Here is a 21,290-nt window from a genome sequence, read left to right as displayed (position 1 = left end):
GAGCCCCCCCAAATCCCCCTCAAAACCCACTGCCCACAAGTCTACACCATTACTATAGCCCTAAGGGGTGAAGGGGGGCACCTACATGTGGGTACAGTGGGTTTGGGGGGGTTGGACGACTAATAAGCATTAAGCAGCACAATTGTAACAGGTAGGGGGGATGGGCCTGGGTCCACCTGCCTGAAGTCCACTGCACCCCCTAACAACTCCTCCAGTGACCTGCATACTGCTGCCAGGGAGCTGGGTATGACATTTGAGGGTGAAAATAAAAAGTTGTGAAACATTTTTTTGTGGTGGGAGGGGGTTAGTGACCACTGGGGGAGTCAGGGGAGGTCATCCCCGATTCCCTCCAGTGGTCATCTGGTCATTTAGGGCACTTTTTGGGGCTTTATTCGTGAAAAAACAGGGTCCAGGAAAAGTGTCCTAAATTCTAGCTAAAAACGCATACTTTTTTCCCATTATCGGTGAAATGCGCCCATCTTTGTTCGGCAGATAACCACGCCCCAGTTCCGCCTTCGCCACACCTCTGACATGCTCCCATCAACTTTGTCAGCATCCGCGACGGAGTGCAGTTGAAAACGTCCAAAAATCGGCTTTCGATTATACCACTTTATTCGTTTTTGTGAGATAAACGTCCATCTCCCGATTTAGGTCGGAACTTGGGCGTTTTTCTCATTCGATTATAAGCAGGACAGTAAACTAAAAATTTGATATTTTACCAGAGATTAATAAACTGCCCCCCTAAGGCAGTAATTGTATAACAAAGGTGCAGCAGTCCTATGTTTCTTTACTAACTGTAATTTCTTTTCATACTCTCCGACTTGCATTAAAACATTTTTGGAACTGTAAGTCACCATGACAGATTTCCAAATGACAGTATATCAAGTATCGAATAAACTAAAACTTTTACACACGTGCAGAAATTTTGGGCCGCCATCCTGAGCTATCTGACCTATTTATTGGGTTCTAAAATTGTGTGCTCCCGGTTGGAATCTTGTTGGATAAATATGAGGTCTTTGCATTGCAGAGCAAATTGGATAAGCAACTGATTCGTAAGGCTTGCCTGCTTGGTTAAAGGTTGCTTTTAAGTAAATGGGTGGACGACTCTCTCCCAGACTTCTGGCATTGGAGGAATAGACTACATGAGCTGATGTTATTTGAGTGACGGGAGATCAGAGAAGGGGTTTTTTGGACATTTGGGGCCCATATATTCAATCGCTACATACTCAGTGTAGAAGTATGGTAGTTAATTCCCTCTGATTTTGGGTAGAGTAGGTTTTAGATTACATGTAGATAATGAGTAGGGGTGGCACCTCCATAGGGGATTGGGAGTTACGGAGGGGGGAGGGAGGATCTTGGGAGATTAAAGGGAGGGAAGAGGAATGTTCAATATCTAGATTTAAATATGAGTAACGTAAGGGGGGGGGGGGGGGAGAAAATGGGGGAAAATGTATGATGATACATTGAATATCCAGTTATTTACCAGTCTGTTTGGTACTTTACTGGTTATATATTGAGAATGTTAACTGTTAACTTGGTTGTACCATCAATAAACATGTTGAACTATAAAAAAACTTTTACACACCAAATACAGGTGTACATTATGAGAATATCAGCGTATGCACAAATTCCACAGAGCAGGTGTACACGTGCGTGAAGTGCAGGTGGAACTCATAAATGCCTAACTGCTGGTTACACACAGAGCTCTGGCAGTCCGGCATCAGCATTTACACCAGCTCTATGACTCATAACATGCGAATACATCCAGTTACACTAGTATTTTATCAAGGAAAGAAGGTGCCTTCACTCCTTTACAGAACTGGCTCTAGAAATCCTGTGACATAATTGTCACAGCAAAGCTCCTGGAATGCAGATTTTTTTTTCTTTTTTTTAAACTTAGAACTTTATTAGATGCTTTCATCACTTTGTAGCCACCACACCAACCCAGAGCAGTGACAAGCCATCGGTGGGCATGACCGACAATGGTGCTTATCAGGCTACGTGCAGCTCTTCTGACCAACGTTGAAGCAACTAAGGTCTCATTCTCCCCTTCGCAACAAATGCAGGCCTGGATCTGATCACAACAGCCCGTTTTCTGGAGTTTTCTACTGGAGCAGCTTTGACGACATTGTGGTTCCTTGGTCCCTGCTCTCGTATCGGCCTGGGTCATACCACTTCATTTCTTTTCCACAAAGACCAAGGGTATCTTCATATCTTCAAATATATTCTTATTCAAACTTAGAGACATTTGTTTATTTTAATTTGTTTACAAAAATAAACTTTGTTGCAGTGATATTGGTTTAATGGAAAGCTTTTACTGTTGGTCAGTGCATTATTAAAAAAAAAAAAATTCTACCTTGATTGCTCTCAAGTTCACTATTTAAACCTAGTCCTCAGGAGGGCCCTCGAGTCGGCTTATATAGGCCTCCCACGCAGCTTTCCTGTAGGCTTCTGCTGCAGCCACTCGATTGGGTGCTGACAGGATGCCCCGTCCCACAATGATGATGTCAGAGCCTCTTTTACTGATAACTTCTTGGGGAGTCAAGTACTGCTGTCCCAGATTATCCCCTGAAAACATAATACACATATTTTGTAATGAAATTAGATTAACTCAAATATCTTCAATCAAGGTTTCACATAATAAAATTACTATTTTTGAGCAGAGCCAGAGTGCCCCACAACTATACACCTCACTGTATTATATAAATTACGTTTAGATTTACATGGGCTCAAGGAAGGAGAATTTAGCCAGGGGCACATATACAAGAATCCGTAGAAACGCCAGGGGTCCTGTACCACCTCTTAGTTTCCTTAAGGAGAGGGGGGTGGGGGGATGGGTGGATAGAGGTCTACTGTAAGGTTATTGTTGGTTTGATTAAGGGGTAACTAAGGGGGTTATTTGGGTGGGGGGAGGAAGCCATATGGGCAAGAGCCTTGGAGATTGGGAGAGGTCTAAGGGCATGGTGGTATGGGGTAGAGTAACAAGTTTGCATTTCAAGTGGGTATAAATTTATGATTGTTATTTCCTTCCCTTGTGGTAGGAGTAAACTTTGTTAATGCTTGGGGGCCATTTCTTAGTCCCCCTAAATAGGTTGGTAGATAAGTCTGGGAAATGGAAGTGGGGGTTGTTAGGGGGAGGAGGGAGATAATTAAACACAAAAAATTAAGGAACACTGTTCTGAATCTGTAATGGTCTGAAGGATGTTTACTTATGTCAATTATATAGAGACTGGTGAAAGGTGTCATTGGTTGATTTCTCAAATAAAGTTGAAACATAAAATTTAAATCCTTTTACTGTTTATTTGGATGGAAATTTAATCATTAGCTGCCTAGACACTAGTCTACACTAAACGTTTTACACTGCACATGAATTAGCTACCACAGTTAAAGCACATTAGGAATATAACCTCTGTGTTAACTGCTGGAGATGTTTCTGTACCACAGGGAAGGCAGGGGATGCTACGGCATATTAACAGCATTGCTGAAAACACCACCAAGGTCCAGAGGTGTAGCTAAACCAAGGTGCACTTACCACGCATACCGTATCCTCTAGAATGAATTTCTGTCGCTAGATGTTTAATGCAGCAATGATTAACACACTGCTGTACTTTTAGCTTTCATTAAATGCTGTATTAATCATCTGAGGCAGCTCAGTAAAGAGGCCTCTAAATACAGCTCATCTGGCAGTTTTCCCGCCTTCTTCATTGTGTTCACTGCTACTCACGTACACCAAGGACTCCTCCCCCCAAACTCAGTCAGTCAGTCATAATACCAAAACCATGAGCTTCTCCCTCCTCCTCAGGAACCTCGACAATATCCCAAAGTCCCAGCAGACCCAGGAGACCAGAGAATCTAAGCCAGGAATAGATCTCAGCTCTTCACAGAGTACTGCACAAGGCTATCATGCGATCAGCTATAAATGCAATACTTTAACTCGGTGCTTCTCAACTCAGTCCTCGGAGCAGCCAGTTGGTTTTCAGGATATCCACATTCCTCAATGAATACGTATAACATAGATTTGCATACTGAAGAGGCAGCACATGTAAATCTCTCTCATGCATATTCATTGTGGATATCCGGAAAACCTGACTGGCTGCCCCAAGGACTGGGTTGAGAAGCACCGATTTAAACTATTTTTTCTAACCTGGAAAGGCTAGAGAGCCAAGTTTGGTGTTTTTCTGCCACAATGTATCAGGTTAAATCTAGGAGCATTAACAGCTGGTGCTAGATCAAACAGTAATTTAAAGAGATTTGAATTCTGAAAAACCCTCTACACCATGATATCTGTTTTCTCATTTTACACTGGTTTCAGGTATTTCGAATTGCAGGTTTAGCCACCAGTAGAATCCAATATAGCGGATCACCAAACATCCTCATTTACAGTGGGATTTTCCTTAAGAATATCTGAGTTTCAGTGCAGATAATTTATCGGATAGCGCTATGTCAGAGACAGAGAGATACAAACCCACTCACCTCCGGCCTGCATCTGAACACCAGGAGTCAGGTGAAGGAATTCAGGTTTACTGCTCACCCTGGAACCGGAAATAAATCCAAAAACAAAATCTGGATGCTCTTCTGCCATCTTTACCTGAATACGCACACAAAAACAGAAGGCAATTCAGCTGGTTCACTGCCCTCATAACATGATGAGTGCTGCTTTTTGCACATATACAACCAGAAAACAGAAGAACAGCAACCCTTGTAGCCGTGCAGACAAAACAGTCATAACAAGGGCGACGAAAGGAAGAGGGGACAGCAAGTGAATTTGAATGCGGTATCTTCAGCTCAGCCGCATGTGGAGCGGCGTTAGCCCCACCTCCCAATGACATCATCCGTGACTCCCGTGTTACATCTTGAGCAGTATCTGAGTGAGCATCTTATGAGGCGTGCCACTTAAGGGGGTATGGGATGAATCTTTGATTCGGACACTGTGCCTGCATTTCTCTGGTTTCAGCTGCATGCATCCAGTTTTGAGTGACTCCTGGGGAAGGCCAGTGTGGGCCAAAACACAGCTCGTGTCGAGTACTGGGTGTTCAATAAAGCACAAGTTTTTACATCACTTGCTGTCCCCCCTTCCTTTCGTCGCCCCTGTTGTGACTTTTTTTGCACATATCCAGCTGTGTAGCTCATCTCCCCTTAACCTCCATACCTTTAAAATCTCTTTGTTAGGGTGGCCTGGTGGTTCACAGTTGTAATGCTATGCCACTATTCAAACTGTGAAACTGGTCTTCCATATTCACCGCCACCCCCCCCCCCCCCCAGTCATAAAGAGCGACACCTACTGCCCACACTCAGGAGTCTGCAGTACAGTATTTAAAAAGCTGTCCTGCCACATGTCTTCCAGCCTCGGAAATTGCTTGAACTGCAAGAGAGGAAAAGCCCCAGGGCAGCTGTGAATAAAGGCTCCGTTGCCAGAAACCCAGCACTGGTTCAGACTAAGCTGGAAGGAAAACAGAAACAACCACTACCACGTCAACCCAAGCACAGAAACTGGTGGACAAAGTATGTTACATATTCAATATAAATGTAAAAAAAGTGGGAGAGCGACCAAGGATACCAGAAACTGGAGGATGTTCGATAATATACAATCTAATATAATAAAACGCACCGTGAACGTTCTGAAGACAACGTTCTGTGAAGCCGGAAGTTTGAAGCCGGAAGCTTCAAGCTGAAGCCTTGAAGCCTTGAAGCCTTGAAGCCTTGAAGCCATCTGACGTCACTCCCAGTGAAGCCTTCAAGCCAGCCAGCCGTCTCTGCCCCGCCCTCGCCTCAAACCAAACAAATCGGGAAGCGAAGCGTCAGGGAAGGAGGCGGCGCTCCCGACGTAAAGCTAGACGTCGGGAGCGCCGCCTCCTTCCCTGACGCTTCGCTGCACGAACCGCCACGGAGGTAAAGTTAAAACGAAGAAGAAAAAAAAAAAAAGGAAGCATGGATGCGAACGGGGGGGGGGGGGGGGGGGGGGGGATGCATGGATGCGAAGGGGGGGCATGGATGCGAGGCATGGATGCGAAGTGGGGGGGGGGAGAAGAGGGCGGGCCAGGCTGGGACATGGGAGAGAGAGTAGCATGGATGCGAGGGGGGGGTCATGGAAGGGCAAGAGGGGACTTGCTGGAAAAGGATGAATGGAGGCGGCAGGGGACAGAGGAGCATGGATGGGCATGGATTGGGAGGGCACGACTCAGGGACAGAGGGGAATTGCTGGAAAAGGATGAATGGAGGCGGCAGGGGACAGAGGAGCATGGATGGGTATGGATTAGGAGGGCAGGGCACAGGGAGAGAGGGGAATTACTAGAAATGGATGAATGGAGGGGGCAGGGGAAAGAGGGGCATGGATTGGGAGGGCAGGACTCAGGGAGAGAGGGAAATTGCTGGATAGGGAAAAATGGAGGGGCCAGGTGACAGATGAGCATGGATGGGCATGGATTGGAAGGGGCAGGACACAGGGAGAGGGGAATTGCTGGATAGGGATGAATGGATGGGACAGATGGGCATGGATGGATATGGATTGCACAGCAGGCCTCAGGCATAGAGGGGAAATGCAGGATAGGGAAAAATGGAGGGGCCAGGTGACAGAGGAGCATGGATGGGCATGGATTGGAAGGGCAGGACTCAGGGAGAGGGGAATTGCTGGATAGGGATGAATGGAGGGGACAGATGGGCATGGATGGATATGGATTGCACAGCAGGCCTCAGGCAGAGAGGGGAAATGCTGGATAGGAAAAAATGGAGGGGCCAGGTGACAGATGAGCATGGATGGGCATGGATTGGAAGGGCAGGACTCAGGGAGAGGGGAATTGCTGGATAGGGATGAATGGAGGGGACAGATGGGCATGGATGGATATGGATTGCAGAGCAGGCCTCAGGCAGAGAGGGGAAATGCTGGATAGGGAAAAATGGAGGGGCCAAGTGACAGAGGAGCATGGATGGGCATGGATTGGAAGGGCAGGACTCAGGGAGAGGGGAATTGCTGCATAGGGATGAATGGAGGGCACAGATGGGCATGGATGGATATGGATTGCAGGGCAGGCCTCAGGCAGAGAGGGGAAATGCTGGATAGGGATGAATGGAGGGGGCAGGTGACAGACAAACATGGATGGCCATGGATTGGGAGGGCACGACTCAGGGACAGAGGGGAATTGCTGGAAAAGGATGAATGGAGGGGGCAGGGGACAGATGGCCATGGATTGGGAGGGCACGGCTCACACACACACTCGCTTGGTGTCATACACTCACTCTCACAGAGAATCTGTGTCTCACACACACACTCTCTCTCTTGCCCACACACACACACTCTCTCACACTGTGTCTCACATACAGACTTGCACACACTCTCATTCTCACACACACTCTCTCACAAACACACTCACACCCAGACTCACTCTCTCTCACACACTCACACTTTCACTCTGACTCTCAAACAGTCACTCTCACATACACTCTCCCAAACATACACACTCCAAGGAAAACCTTGCTAGCGCCCGTTTCATTTGTGTCAGAAACGGGCCTTTTTTACTAGTTTATTAATAATTTGAAGACTCTGCATCAGGAGTCTATAAAAACATACATTTATATATATAAAAAAAGGTGAAAAAAACAAAATATGGTACACGCAAATAAATGAAAATGATAAATATGTAAATTAAATAAACTTATAAACTTTGAAAGTTTTATGTGTATCAATACAGTTAAACAATTTTTTTTAAAAAATACACACAAATACAAAAAGTTTATTTGCGTGTACCATATTTTCTTTTTTTTCACCTTTTTTTATATATATAAATGTATGTTTTTATAGACTCCTGATGCAGAGTCTTCAAATTATTAATAAATTGTATATTATCGAACATCCTCCAGTTTCTGGTATCCTTGGTCGCTCTCCCACTTTTTTTACATTTTTGTTTTTACCGTGGGGGTGTTTGAGTTCTCCGCTTTCCTGGCGGATTTTCCCTCACATATTCAATATACACACTGGCAGCCAATTTTTAAAATTATGACACGAGGCTTCCCCCCCCCCCCCCCCCCCCATACCCATGAGAAAAACAAATATCTTAACACAGAGCTCTGAATACAGCACAGACTCAAATCTCCCATCCACATCTCACCTTGAGCAAGGTATTTAGGGCTAATTATTACATACCTGACTGAGCTGCCAGAGAACTGACCTACAAGACAGGAGCAGAGCCACAGACATTTTCAAGGGTACAGAGCAGCTGAGGCAGGGGTGGAATCAGCTCATGTTTGTGTATTTTACAGACAATCTACGTATACAACGATACCTGCCTCAGAGAACGTTCACCCACTTTCCCGGGCACCTTATTATAAAATGACTCCCTTAAGTCCTTGTTCTTCAAACAAAGCGCTACAAAAGCAGTGTAATCAGATACCAGAGGCCACGAGAACTCCCCATAAGCAAAAACTAGGGAAGTGGCAGGATATTGTCCTGCAGGGTCACAGTGACCTAGGTGGCTGGATGATTGGACAACAGTTTCCATTAGAAAGCTTGATAGTAAGACATTTGTGGGCGGGGGGGGGGGGGGGGGGGGGGGGGGGGGGAGGGAGGGGAAGGAAGAGAAACATATCGTGAAGATGACTGGGTGTTGGATTAACTAAGAAAAGAGAACCAAGGAGAAGGCATGAACACCTGACTTGTGCCCATGGCTGACGGCAAGGATGAAAAAGCAGTGTGGAAAGAAGAACTGGGCAGGCTGAATGGGCCCATGGGTGGGTCTGTCCCCAGATGTTCCTACATTATCTTGTCTAATATTCTGGAGCCTGATCCACTAACGTATTTGTTTTTCACCAAGTCGTTCAACAGGGTGAAAAGCAGCAAACCAGACAGCAGTGTCTAGTATCTTCTAAAAGAAAATCCGCACTTACTGCAGCTTTCGTGTAATCACCAGTGGCCAGAGACCCCTGGGAGCTCATCTCTGCTATCAACAGGCAGCCTCTTTGTAAAGGAAGTCCCACTTCCTTCAGTCCTTCCAGAATGCCGGGGCCGGGGACTACATGTGCATTCACAACATCGGACCAGGAAGCAATTCTGAACATTCCACCTGAAAGGAGACAACGGAAGAGCCATTAAAAAGACCCCTAGCCCCGGCCTGCACGATGCCATCCTTATTACCATAATGGAAAAAGGTCACAAGTCCTCACCATATCATTTGTAACCCAACTGGAGATCACAAGACCAGCTGCCTCTATCCGTGTCAAAAGAGTCTGCATTTTTGCGGTGCCTTTCAACCCTAAGGCTTTCAAACAGAGTCACTTGGTCTTCCCAGGGGAAAGAATTTTTTTTTTGCTTGTTTTTAAATTTGTGTATTTACGTGTGGTTTTACAGATGTTATACTATAAACCACTGTGAGGCACTATTTTGTTGGCACTGGCAGTATTTAAATAAACATTTTAAATAAACCCTCCACTTACCCCAGGTACAAAAGCTTAAGATTGTGAGCCCACGAGGCGCAGAGAAAATAATTATATATAATACATAAACCACATTGGTTGTACCACAGAAAGGTGGCACATCAAGAATCTAACAGTCATCTCTAGTGGGGAAATTAGTCAGAGGCTTACAAAGCCTTTATACCCCCCCCCCGCTCCACCCTCATCCCACATGATATCTGAATGAGATTTTTAAAGATCCAGCATGGGTCTTTAATGCAGCAGGTAAACTGTGCAAGCAGTTAAGTGACATTAAAATCACAAGTTAAACCTGCTGTATTCATACCACAGCAAGGCAAATGTTTTTTCACCCAAAGGGAAGAAAGAGTCAAGACTGAAGCTGGGATTTGTCTTCCAGTGGTGGAGGCGCGGAATGGCCTCCCGGTGGAGGCTGTGGAGTCGAGGACTGTTCCAGAATTTAAAAAGGCATGGGATAAGCATGTGAGATCGCTTAGAAAAAGGAAGAGCTAGGGGTTACAGAGGATGGGCCATATGGCCTTTATCTGCCGCCATGTTTCCATTTATCATTGGACAGAAATTGGAAGATGTTAAGGGGTGGCTGGAAATGGCTCAATATTTAGGTGGGAAGTTAACACGGGCTACCACTAAGACATGTTCATTTACTGCTAACTTGTGCTATTTTAGCACAGGTCCCGTTTTATGCAATGAGACCTAGTTACTAATAACGTGGCTTAACAGTAAAATAATACATCTTAATTAGAGGCGGACAAACTGCTTTTCTCAGTTTCTCGGACGAAACCCACCTGGTTGCAGCCAAAACCAAAACCTTGAGTTTGGTTGTGTGAATGTGAAAAGCTTTCAGTCTGCATCCCTCTGCTAAACTCACACTATTCAAGCCTGAATATAATTTAAAATAATGAAAGACTCCAAGGAAAGCAGCCTCCACAAACATGGACTGAAGCTAATGAAAACTGAAACTAAAAGCCACAGTGCTTTCACAGTGGCTGACTTTGCACCACACTCGGAGTGACAGCCAACATAACTCCATAGAGAGGCAAATTCCTATGGAGCTTACATCATCCCAAATGTACAGGCTTAACTTCCTGCTAAACATCGTTTTATTTGGAATAATCTATTTACCATATAAACTATTGTACAAGATCGTAAATGCGTTACTTGCAATCACATTACTCAAAATAAAAAAGAAAACAAAGAGTAGCTCCCCCACCCAGGACTTTCTTGCATTTCCTGATGGTATAGTCAGGGCAGGAGCAGCAGCCATTTTGAGAGCAGAACCGAAATGGACCAGGATTAACAGGGAATCACTCCTGCTCCTAACTACACCGCTACACCATCAGGAATTGTAAGACAGACCCCAAAGGCCCTCCCTAGGCCTGTGAGAAACAGCAACTCCTGTTCGGAGGCTTCCACCAAACCCACAGGGTCATTTTTGGCCAAACCCCAGAAAACATGGCCGAAAGTTAAAATAACCTTTTGACTGAAAAATGATTTCGGACCAATTTCAGCACCATAACCAAATCCCCAAATTCTGTGCCTTCTAATCTTTTAGCAGTAGCCCACCTTGATAACTTCTCCCTTAAAGAAAAAAAAATGTATCTAGAAATTGAAAATCACTGCTATATATCAATATATCAAACATATAAATGGCAAGTGACCGACTCACCTGCAAATGCGCAGTAGAGACTTCCCTCTCTGTCCCTGCCCCCACGTCAAGACGTGATGACGGAACAGAGAGGGAAACTCTGTGCTGAGGAGGAGTGCAGTCACTGCCACATGGACGTCGACGTTGCCACTAATGGTACCGCTCCCCCCCCCCGGAGGTCGCCGCTGCCGCTCCCCCCCAAGGTCGCAGCCAACCCCCTCCACCAGGCCAGGCCCTCTCTTCTACATTTAACTTACAGCGCCGAAACCGCAAGCAGATCAGCTCCCGTCGGCCTTCCTTCCCAGCCTGTGTGCCCCGCCCTCGCTGACGTTACGTCACACGAGGGCGGGACACAGGCAGAGAAGGAAGGCCGACGGAGCTGATCTGCCTGCGGTTTCGGTGCTGTAAGTTAAATGTAGAACAGAGGGCCCGGGTGGAGGGGGCCGGTGGCGATCTCGGGGGGGGGGGGGGGGGGGGGGGAGCGGTAGCGGCGACAACAGCGACCTCGGGGAGGAGGGGAAGGCAGGAGAAATGCTCAGAAGGAGGAGGGGGGCCTTGCAGCTGGCTGGGAGGGACGGAGGGGGGGCCCTTGGAGCTGGGAGGGAATCGGGCCTTGGAGCTGGGAGGGAGGGCCCGGGTGGAGGGGGCCGGTGGCGACCTCGGGGGGGGGGGGGCGGTAGCGGCGACAACAGCGACCTCGGGGGGGGAGGGGAAGGCAGGAGAAATGCTCAGAAGGAGGAGGGGGGCCTTGGAGCTGCAAGGGAGGAGAGGGACGGAGGGGGGCCTTGGAGCTAGGAGGGAGGGAGAGACTGGGGGCCTTGAAGCTGGCAGGGAAGGAGGGAGGATGCTGGACATGGGAGGTCAGAAGTAGGGGGGCCTTGGAGCTGGGAGGGATGTACAGAGGGGGGCCTTGCAGCTGGCTGGGAGGGACGGAGGGGGGGGCCCTTGGAGCTGGGAGGAAATCGGGCCTTGGAGCTGGGAGGGAGGGCCCGGGTGGAGGGGGCCGGTGGCGACCTCGGGGGGGGGGGGGGAGCGGTAGCGGCGACAGCAGCGACCTCGGGGGGGAGGGGAAGGCAGGAGAAATGCTCAGAAGGAGGAGGGGGGCCTTGGAGCTGCGAGGGAGGGGAGGGACGGAGGGGGGCCTTGGAGCTGGCTTGGACGGGGGGCCTTGGAGCTAGGAGGGAGGGAGAGACAGGGGGCCTTGAAGCTGGCAGGGAAGGAGGGAGGATGCTGGACATGGGAGGTCAGAAGTAGGGGGGCCTTGGAGCTGGGAGGGAATCGGGCCTTGGAGCTAGGAGGGAGGGCCCGGGTGGAGGGGGCCGGTGGCGACCTCGGGGGGGGGGGGGGGGGGGGGGGGAGCGGTAGCGGCAACAGCAGCGACCTCGGGGGGGAGGGGAAGGCAGGAGAAATGCTCAGAAGGAGGAGGGGGCCTTGGAGCTGCGAGGGAGGAGAGGGACGGAGGGGGGCCTTGGAGCTGGCTTGGACGGGGGGCCTTGGAGCTGGGAGGGGAGGGAATGGGGCCTTGGAGCTAGGAGGGAGGGAGACACTGGGGGCCTTGAAGCTGGCAGGGAAGGAGGGAGGATGCTGGACATGGGAGCTCAGAAGTAGGGGGGCCTTGGAGCTGGGAGGGATGTACAGAGGGGGGCCTTGCAGCTGGCTGGGAGGGACGGAGGGGGGGCCCTTGGAGCTGGGAGGGAATCGGGCCTTGGAGCTGGGAGGGAGGGCCCGGGTGGAGGGGGCCGGTGGCGACCTCGGGGGAGGGGGGGAGCGGTAGCGGCGACAGCAGCGACCTCGGGGGGGGAGGGGAAGGCAGGAGAAATGCTCAGAAGGAGGAGGGGGGCCTTGGAGCTGCGAGGGAGGGGAGGGACGGAGGGGGGCCTTGGAGCTGGCTTGGACGGGGGGCCTTGGAGCTAGGAGGGAGGGAGAGACAGGGGGCCTTGAAGCTGGCAGGGAAGGAGGGAGGATGCTGGACATGGGAGGTCAGAAGTAGGGGGGCCTTGGAGCTGGGAGGGAATCGGGCCTTGGAGCTAGGAGGGAGGGCCCGGGTGGAGGGGGCCGGTGGCGACCTCGGGGGGGGGGGGGAGCAGTAGCGGCAACAGCAGCGACCTCGGGGGGGAGGGGAAGGCAGGAGAAATGCTCAGAAGGAGGAGGGGGGCCTTGGAGCTGCGAGGGAGGGGAGGGACGGAGGGGGGCCTTGGAGCTGGCTTGGACGGGGGGCCTTGGAGCTGGGAGGGGAGGGAATGGGGCCTTGGAGCTAGGAGGGAGGGAGACACTGGGGGCCTTGAAGCTGGCAGGGAAGGAGGGAGGATGCTGGACATGGGAGGTCAGAAGTAGGGGGGCCTTGGAGCTGGGAGGGATGTACAGAGGGGGGCCTTGCAGCTGGCTGGGAGGGACGGAGGGGGGGCCCTTGGAGCTGGGAGGGAATCGGGCCTTGGAGCTGGGAGGGAGGGAAGGAGGAAGGGCGGGGAGCCGAGGGGAGGGAGGGAGGGAGTTATACATCAAAATAGAGCATACCAATACTTGCCCGTTTTAACGGGCTTAACGGCTAGTATGCAATAAAAGTGAGCCAAGTATGGGGCAATCAAAGCCACTGTGACATCACTGATGAGGTTGGCTCTTATGAATTGGTGGAATGAGGCATTATGACATCACAATAATCAGCTCTGATACCAGTGAATGAAACGCTTCACACTAAAGGGGGGGGGAGGAGTTATCAATGGGACCTGTGCTAAAGTAAACAATGAGGCCTGATTACTAATAACCCGGGTTAACGTTACAATAACATGTCTTAACTGTAGCTCATGTTGACAATTTTTTCTGTTAAGGCCAGATTCCATAATAGGATGCATAACTAACAGACATGCCCCCTGATCATACCCCCCTTTCAGTTGTGCGACTCACAAACTGTGCACCGCACTTTATAGAATACGCGTAGAGAGGTGTGAGCATAATTCCTCATTAGTGCCAATTAGTGCTATTAATTGCTTGTTAGCGATCACCAATTAGCTTAACTAATTAAGATATACACGCACAACCCAGCACAGAGTGCAGATTTGAGCGTGTATCTTTGGGCGCCATATACAGAATTTGGGGGTTAATTTTCACTACTAATAGCATGCAGCAATTTACATAAAATCCTATCACAAATACAAATGACACAAAATACAAAGATTATACAACATACAAAAAAATGCAACATTAAATTAAATACAAAACAAAACACTTCTCTCCATATCAAAACAAACAGCTGCAAAAAATTATAAAACCCCACAAAGCTATTTCTCTAAAAGTTAGCAAAATTAGACCCCACTTTTTTTTTAATCTTGCATACAATCTAAAGCAATATCTCAACACTTGCAATAGTGCTACGAATTATCCCAGAATTTTACTGTCCTAGGGATGTTGCTGCAAAGATCTAGGCCTACAACTGAAAAAGCTCTTTCAGATCTTGCAAATGTACCTCCTTAGTAGAAGAAACCACAAAAAGATTCTGACAAGACCAAAGGGCCTGAAAAGGAACAGATAGGCTACCGGTCAGCATGACATATAGGTGCTAATTAAACAGCAATAAGGCTTAATATACTTAAAATATTTGCAGCAATATTCGGTTGGAAGCCAATCTGACAGCTGAAAAGGGCCTTGAGTGTGTGACCATCAAGTCATGTCTATTAAGTCTTTTATTACAAGTATAAGCAAAAGCAATGAAACTGAGGCCCCTGCAGAACTCAAGCTTCAAATCCCCATCCTGGAACCGCCTCAAGAGCTATGCCAAAACCACTGCATCCAAGGCAGGCACCACCAGCGTCACGTCTGTGGGCTCCATGAAGGAGCCTTGGCACTTTGGAAAGCTTGGATTTTCAAAACAAAGAAGCTGACAATTTTTCTTAAAAGTTAAAAGGCCCCACACATCCTAAATCTCATTCAAGTTTTCCAATGAGGTTTAATCTTCTGAGCCTCTTACAACTCCTTCATAGCCCACCTCTGGGTTCTGAGCCCCTTATACAGGTTGAAAGACCCTGCACTAGAAGAGATCAAAAATAAGACAAATTACCTTCATACTGATGTTTCACTGTGTTCCCAATATCTGCAAACTTCCGATCTTCAAATATCAGGAATTCGTGCTGATCAGCAAGCGTTCTCAGCTCCTTCATCAGATCCAGCGTGAAGTTGCTCAGGATGTCTATGTGAGTCTTTAACATACAGATGCTGGGCCCCAAGCTGTCAGCCAGCTGCAGTAGTTCTTTGGGGTCTGTGACATCAGCAGAGAGACACAGGTTGCTCTGTTTCTTCTCCATCACTTTGAGGAGCCGAGCTGTCAGAAGGTGAATTCCTGGAAGCTGCAAGCGAGCGCCAAAGCCCATTTCTTTGCACTTTTTCGTCACTGGCACAGAACCATTCAGCTGTGTGACTGGGAGGCTACTGGTCTCCTGAATGAACTTCCTCACTTTATCTACCATCTGTGTGTCAATTTTGCTGTGCTGATGGAGGATGTCTAAGAGTTTCGAGAGCGTACACACACAGTGCAAGCGGATGCCATGCTCCTGTAACCTGGCCTCCCCGCCTTGCTCTCTGTTCACTAGCACAATAGCATCAGAAACCTTCAACCCCTCTTTCCGAAGGACGTCAACAGTTTCCAAGATGCTAGATCCACTGGTGACCACATCTTCGATGATCAAACAAGTTTCGCCTGAATTAACTCTACCTTCAACAAGACGTTTAGTACCTGCACAACCAAAACAAAAATTAAGAAAAATACTCAAGCCAAGCCTGAAAAAAAAATTAAAAATTAAATTGCTTTGCTCATCATTTTCTCCTTGAACAATGACATGCTGCTCTGTATAAAAAGGTATCATCTTATTTTCTTATTAACACAAAGTGGTCTAAGATGGCCTACCACATTGTTATCCATGCTGCTTTACATGAAGAAAGGAAACACCGAGGGAGGCCAATAGGTAGCTCTGTGTGGTACTGACAGACTGGAGACCAATAAGCTGCCAATTTGTCAAACCACAGCTACTAACAAGTTTGCTTTCCAGCTCTCTCATCATATTTATTAATTTATTTTATTTATTTATTTAGATTTTGCTCACACCTTTTTTAGTAGTAGCTCAAGGTGAGTTACATTCAGGTACTCTGGATATTTCTCTGTCCCAGGAGGGCTCAAAATCTAAGTTTGTACCTGAGGCAATGGAGGGTTAAGTGCCTTGCCCAAGATCACAAGGAGCAGCAGTGGGATTTGAACCAGCCACCTCTGGATAGCAAGACCAGTGCTCTAACCACTAGGCCACTCCTCCAAGTATTGTGACCCAGCTACACCTTAATAAATCAAGGTACGATGATAACCTTATCTGCCTGTGGTTACCTAGCCACTTACAGAAGAGGAACTGGAATACAGGATCCTAACTAATGTTGAATCTTAGTCCTGAGTTTCCATTAGCTTTTGGTGACAGATGTGATACAGTTAAGACTGTGGTCCTTGGGGAATTCAGCTTTGAAATTATTTATGTGGAATTATAACAGAGAACAGAGTATGATGGTAGCGAAAAAGGGTGTTGAGTCAACCCTTTACTACTGTGGAAGCCAAACCCAAAGGCATGCTGATCTTGAGAACTGGTGGGCCAGGGGATGTGGAAGCAGAGACCTAGGGTATAAGAGACAGAGCTGAGAGCACGCTCCCCCCACAAATAAAATAAAACATTTTGGTAACTTCAATAAATTATAATCATCTGGCACACATTTTCTTCTTCCATGGGTCAATCATACAGCAATGAATAACTTCAACAGTTCAATTCCCCCAACCCTCTAATTCCCTTTGTACTTGTTGTGATCAGCCTCGGGTTCTGCTCCAGCAGATTTGCCCTAGACCAGGGGTTCTCAATCCAGTCCTTGAACACACCTAGCCAGTCAGGTTTTCAGAATACCCACAATGAATATGCATGAGATAAATCTGCATGCCCTACCTCCACTGTTTGCAAATTCTCTCATGCATATTTATTATGAATATCCTGAAAACCTGACTGGTTAGGTGTGTCCCTAGGACTGGGTTGAGAAGGACTATATAATCCATCCAACCGCCCAAATAACTTTCTGATAGAATGCCATAGGCCTCAGTTATCTGTTGTGCCCTCGCTTCTTTGAATAGGCACAGGCAGTCTTGAATGCAAAATATACCATCCTATATAATCTTTATATCTTTAAACAGACACTTAAAAGTTCACTTAGTCTTTCAAATAAGAAATCTTGTAGTGTGACAACCTTTTATAAGTTATATATTTGTGCCGGGGGGGGGGGGGGGGGGGGGGGCGCAGTCTGAGTGACTGGGAGAGGTAATGTGAAAAGAGGAATTCTATATACTGTCAACTATTCATAGAACACATATGAACGATACTCTACAAGGTTCAGGAAACTCAAAAATTTACATTATACAAGATCTTTGCATGAAGCACTGAAGAGAAAATTAAAAAAAAAATGATTGAAGAATAAGCTGTATTTTGCAAGTTTCTTTTTCTAATGTTTACATCTATATACTTCTAATTAATTTTTTAAATCAAAGAAAAGAACAGTAAAGGTTACCATAATCTTTGGCCTCCTTTCTTCTAATGAGCATCGGTATCTGATGGGTTGAACAGATAACAGTAGCCAGCGGTAAGGCAGTGTAAGGAACCCCACAGATACAGTCATAGGGGATTGCAGCAGCTTTTCCAGTTTGAAACAAGAGATCTGCAACCTTAATATAGTAAAGAATAATCGTTAATGTATTTAATTATTTAAAATCATCAAACTAATTCTGCTGTACAGGAAAGGGAATTCCATAAAAAAGTAAATTACAATGTGCAGAAAGGGTGCCAAACCAACCAACCCCCCCCGTACTAACGGCTGCCACGCAACAATGCTGACACAGCGGCATTAGCATGCGACTTATTAAACAGGGGCGGCAAGCGACTACAGCAGAACAGGTAACCTTATCTAAAAACTGAAAAAGGAAAAGCATGCCAGTCATGCAGACTTTACTGGCCAAACTTGATCATATCTATCTAATGTTAAAGCTCACAGAGCTGTGTCATAACAAGATTGGCCCATTTATTCACTTTCTAGGCCACATCTAATGACTTTTAGATACAGTCCCACGTATGACAAGACAGATTATAGACTGGCAAGGGCTTGGACAGCAACTCTGGTACATAAGGACACTGCAGGGCAGACTTCTATGGTCTAGGTCCCAAAAATGGCAAAGAAAGATCAGGATCAAGTATTTTTACACCACAGTCACTGTTGGTTTAATCACGCACTCATAATGTGACTGTTGGCTGGGAGACTGGATGGACCGTTCAGGTTTAATTTATTTATGTTACATTTGTATCCCACATTTTCCCACCTATTTGTAGGCTCAATGTGGCTTGCATAGTACCGGAGAGGCATTTGCAGACTCCAGTGAGAACAAATACAAAGTGATGTTATGGTAAGGTGAAGTTCATATGGCATTGCCACATTAGGGAAACGTGCATCGGAAGAGTTGCGTTTTGTCCATTACGTTCTTTAGTTTTGTTGTGTTGCAGGGAGCAGGCATTTACGTTGGATCGGTGGGGCATGCCTTTTTAAACAGGTTAGTTTTTTGTGATTTCCGGAAGTTGAGGTGGTCGTACGTCAATTTCAAGGCTTTTGGCAATGCGTTCCATAGTTGTGTGCTTATGTAGGAGAAGCTGGATGCGTAAGTTGATTTGTATTTAAGTCCTTTGCAGCTTGGGTAGTGCAGATTCAGATATGATCGTGTTGATTCTGATGTATTTCTAGTTGGTAAGTCGATCAAGTCTGTCATGTATCTGCCATCTATGTTACCCATTAGATACATGCTTAAAAGCTGAGAAAATATCAGTACACTGGGTGAAAGTTGTCAAATTGCCATTAATCTACTGAATGTGCCAAGATAAAGATTAATAAACTAGATTAGTAAGATAACATTTTATTAGGTTATTTTCATGAATTTTTTTAATAGCTTCTAGGAGCTTTCATCAGTTCCAAATAAAAGAGTTGTATATGAACAGACACTCATGGTCAAGAAGCGAAGCTGCAATACCCAGGGACGCCTCAAGTGATAGTGGCACTCAAAACCTGCGTGCTTTGGCAGCACCACGAACCGGCATGCTTTGGCGGCACCCACCCCAAACTTCCAGTGCCCCCAGGTCTGGCATCTCTCCCTTCTTTGGGCCAGCATCCTGGTTCATTCTCTCTCTCTCCCGTTCCCCTCACTCACTCGCATGCAATCCCGTAAAGTTTACATCAGCTTTACAGGACCACAGGGGAGTGCGCGAAGTAAGACAGTAATGCGGACCCAAGAGAGAAAGCGAAAGACGGACTGTGGCAGGGAAGAGGAAGAAAAGGCTTAACCTGTAGACCAGGTGAGGTTAAAGACGGGATATTTTGGCACTTTTAAGTGCTGACACCCTGGGCCACTGTCTCACCTGGTCCAACAGTTAAGGGAGCCCTGACAATACCCTACAATAAAGATGTGCCAAACTCTTAAGAAATAATTGCCCATGCAGAGACGCCAAGTTACCCAGTTCCAGGCTGCAGACTTTTTGACTAGACCTGGTTTTGAACTTACATCCCAAAGCAGCGTGGGATTTGTAGTGACCATTGAAATCAGTGCTGCGAGTCCCATAGCCTACCAACAACACCACCTCATCAAACTACCCTGTTCTGAAAGTCATCCTTCGATAACTATCTGCTTAGATCTCTTTTCCTGTCTTTATTCTTTTTGCATTACCAATTGTATTTGATATCCTGGAATGGTGTCACCATAACAGGTCTCTGTATGCCACATTGAGCCTGCAAATAGGTGGGATAATGTGGGATACAAATGCAATAAATTAATAAATAAAAATCAAACATATAAACGGCGAGTGACCGTACTCACTCGCAAATGCGCAGTAGAGACCTTCTCTGCCCCGCCCCCACGTCAATACGTGATGACGGGGGGGGGGGGGGCCGGAACACAGAGGGTCTGTACTGCGCATTAATGCTGAGGGAGGGACACCGCCGTCTAACGCTCCCCCCACCCGAGTCGCCGCCTCCGCCACCCACCTTCTACCCGGTCAGGCCCTCGCTCCGCTATTGAAACAGCGAGGGTCCGGGAACGCAGCACTGAGCTCTGCTGAGCTGCCGACATCGCCCTTCCTTCTTCTTCTCTGCCCCGCCCTCGACGACGTTACGTCACACGAGGGCGGGACAGGCAGAGAAGAAGAACGAAGGCCGACGTCGGCAGCTCAGCAGCAGTGTTGCCAGGTGGGTGGTTTTCCGCGACCCGCCACGGGAAATTTTTGCCTGCGGCGGGTCGCGGTTTTTTTGGGCTTCTTTTTTTTCTTTTCCGCGGTTTTTCGGGCGGTTTTTTCGGCCGCGGGGGGCAGGGTTAGTGACGTTTTGGGCGGGGCCGGTGACGGCAGAGGCGGGGTTGATGACGGCGGGGGTGATGACGCGGGGGCGGGAGTGTCAGGGGCAGGGTTTGAGTTTGGGCGGGTTTTGGGCTGTTTTTACGCTGGATTGGGTGGGAAAAAAATTTTCCACCTGGCAACACTGCTCAGCAGAGCTCAGTGCTGCGTTCCCGGACCCTCGCTGTTTCAATAGCGGAGCGAGGGCCCGGCCGGGTGGAAAGGGGGGGGGGGGGGGGGGGCGCGAACTCGGAGGGGGAGGGGCAGCGGCGAACTCGGCGGTGGGGGCGGGCCTTTCAACCCCCCCTTCCTATAATAGCCCGTTTTTACGGGCTCAAAGTCTAGTAAATAAATAATGCACCAGGAGGGAGTGGTCAGGATTGTCCCCAAATCTCCAGCCCGGAACCGGGAGTAACCTGGCATCTTTTCTCTTGTCTCCAGGAAGGTGACCAGTTTCTGCTCTCCTCCTCCTCCTCCTCTCTACCAGCATCTTCCAAGCCGCCCTCCCCCTAGACCCGCACCTGGTTCATTAGCGCCGGCTGCGACACGACCCCTCGCAGATCGAAGTAAATGGGAGACGAGATACCGCTCTTCAGCGTGAAGGCGCCGAACTTCAGCGCCTGCACTTCATAGAGCCGGCAGGCAAGTTCCGCCAGCGAGGAGGACAGGGAAGCCATGACCGCAGACACGAGGCTACTCGCGCTACTACTACCCTACCCCCACCCCGGAACTTGCAACGTCACCGTTAGCCTCGTTGTCAGTCACGCCGGGTACGTTGTTCGACTTCGACTCCCAGTCTG

General features: G+C 47.9%; 1 protein-coding gene and 1 long non-coding RNA gene across 2 annotated transcripts; one reads left to right on the top strand and one right to left on the bottom strand.

Annotated features, from left to right (window-relative positions):
• Positions 1 to 2,044: 2,044 nt before the first annotated feature.
• Positions 2,045 to 18,492, top strand: LOC115475162. The gene is made up of 3 exons (XR_003942956.1): positions 2,045 to 2,133; positions 5,424 to 5,428; positions 18,479 to 18,492. It is a non-coding gene; the product is annotated as an uncharacterized LOC115475162 (long non-coding RNA).
• On the bottom strand, positions 2,119 to 21,244 carry LOC115475161 (uridine 5'-monophosphate synthase-like). Its single transcript, XM_030210904.1, has 6 exons — positions 21,012 to 21,244; positions 17,639 to 17,792; positions 15,117 to 15,788; positions 8,878 to 9,053; positions 4,474 to 4,588; positions 2,119 to 2,568 (listed from the first exon to the last, which is right to left on the bottom strand). The coding sequence occupies exons 1-6, from the start codon at positions 21,165 to 21,167 to the stop codon at positions 2,387 to 2,389; spliced, it is 1,455 nt and encodes a 484-aa protein (XP_030066764.1). The 5' UTR covers positions 21,168 to 21,244; the 3' UTR covers positions 2,119 to 2,386.
• Positions 21,245 to 21,290: the final 46 nt, after the last annotated feature.

Source organism: Microcaecilia unicolor, chromosome 7 (assembly GCF_901765095.1).
Source record: "Microcaecilia unicolor chromosome 7, aMicUni1.1, whole genome shotgun sequence".
Taxonomy (NCBI): Eukaryota; Metazoa; Chordata; class Amphibia; order Gymnophiona; family Siphonopidae; genus Microcaecilia; species Microcaecilia unicolor.
This window is presented reverse-complemented; position numbering and strand designations above follow the sequence as displayed.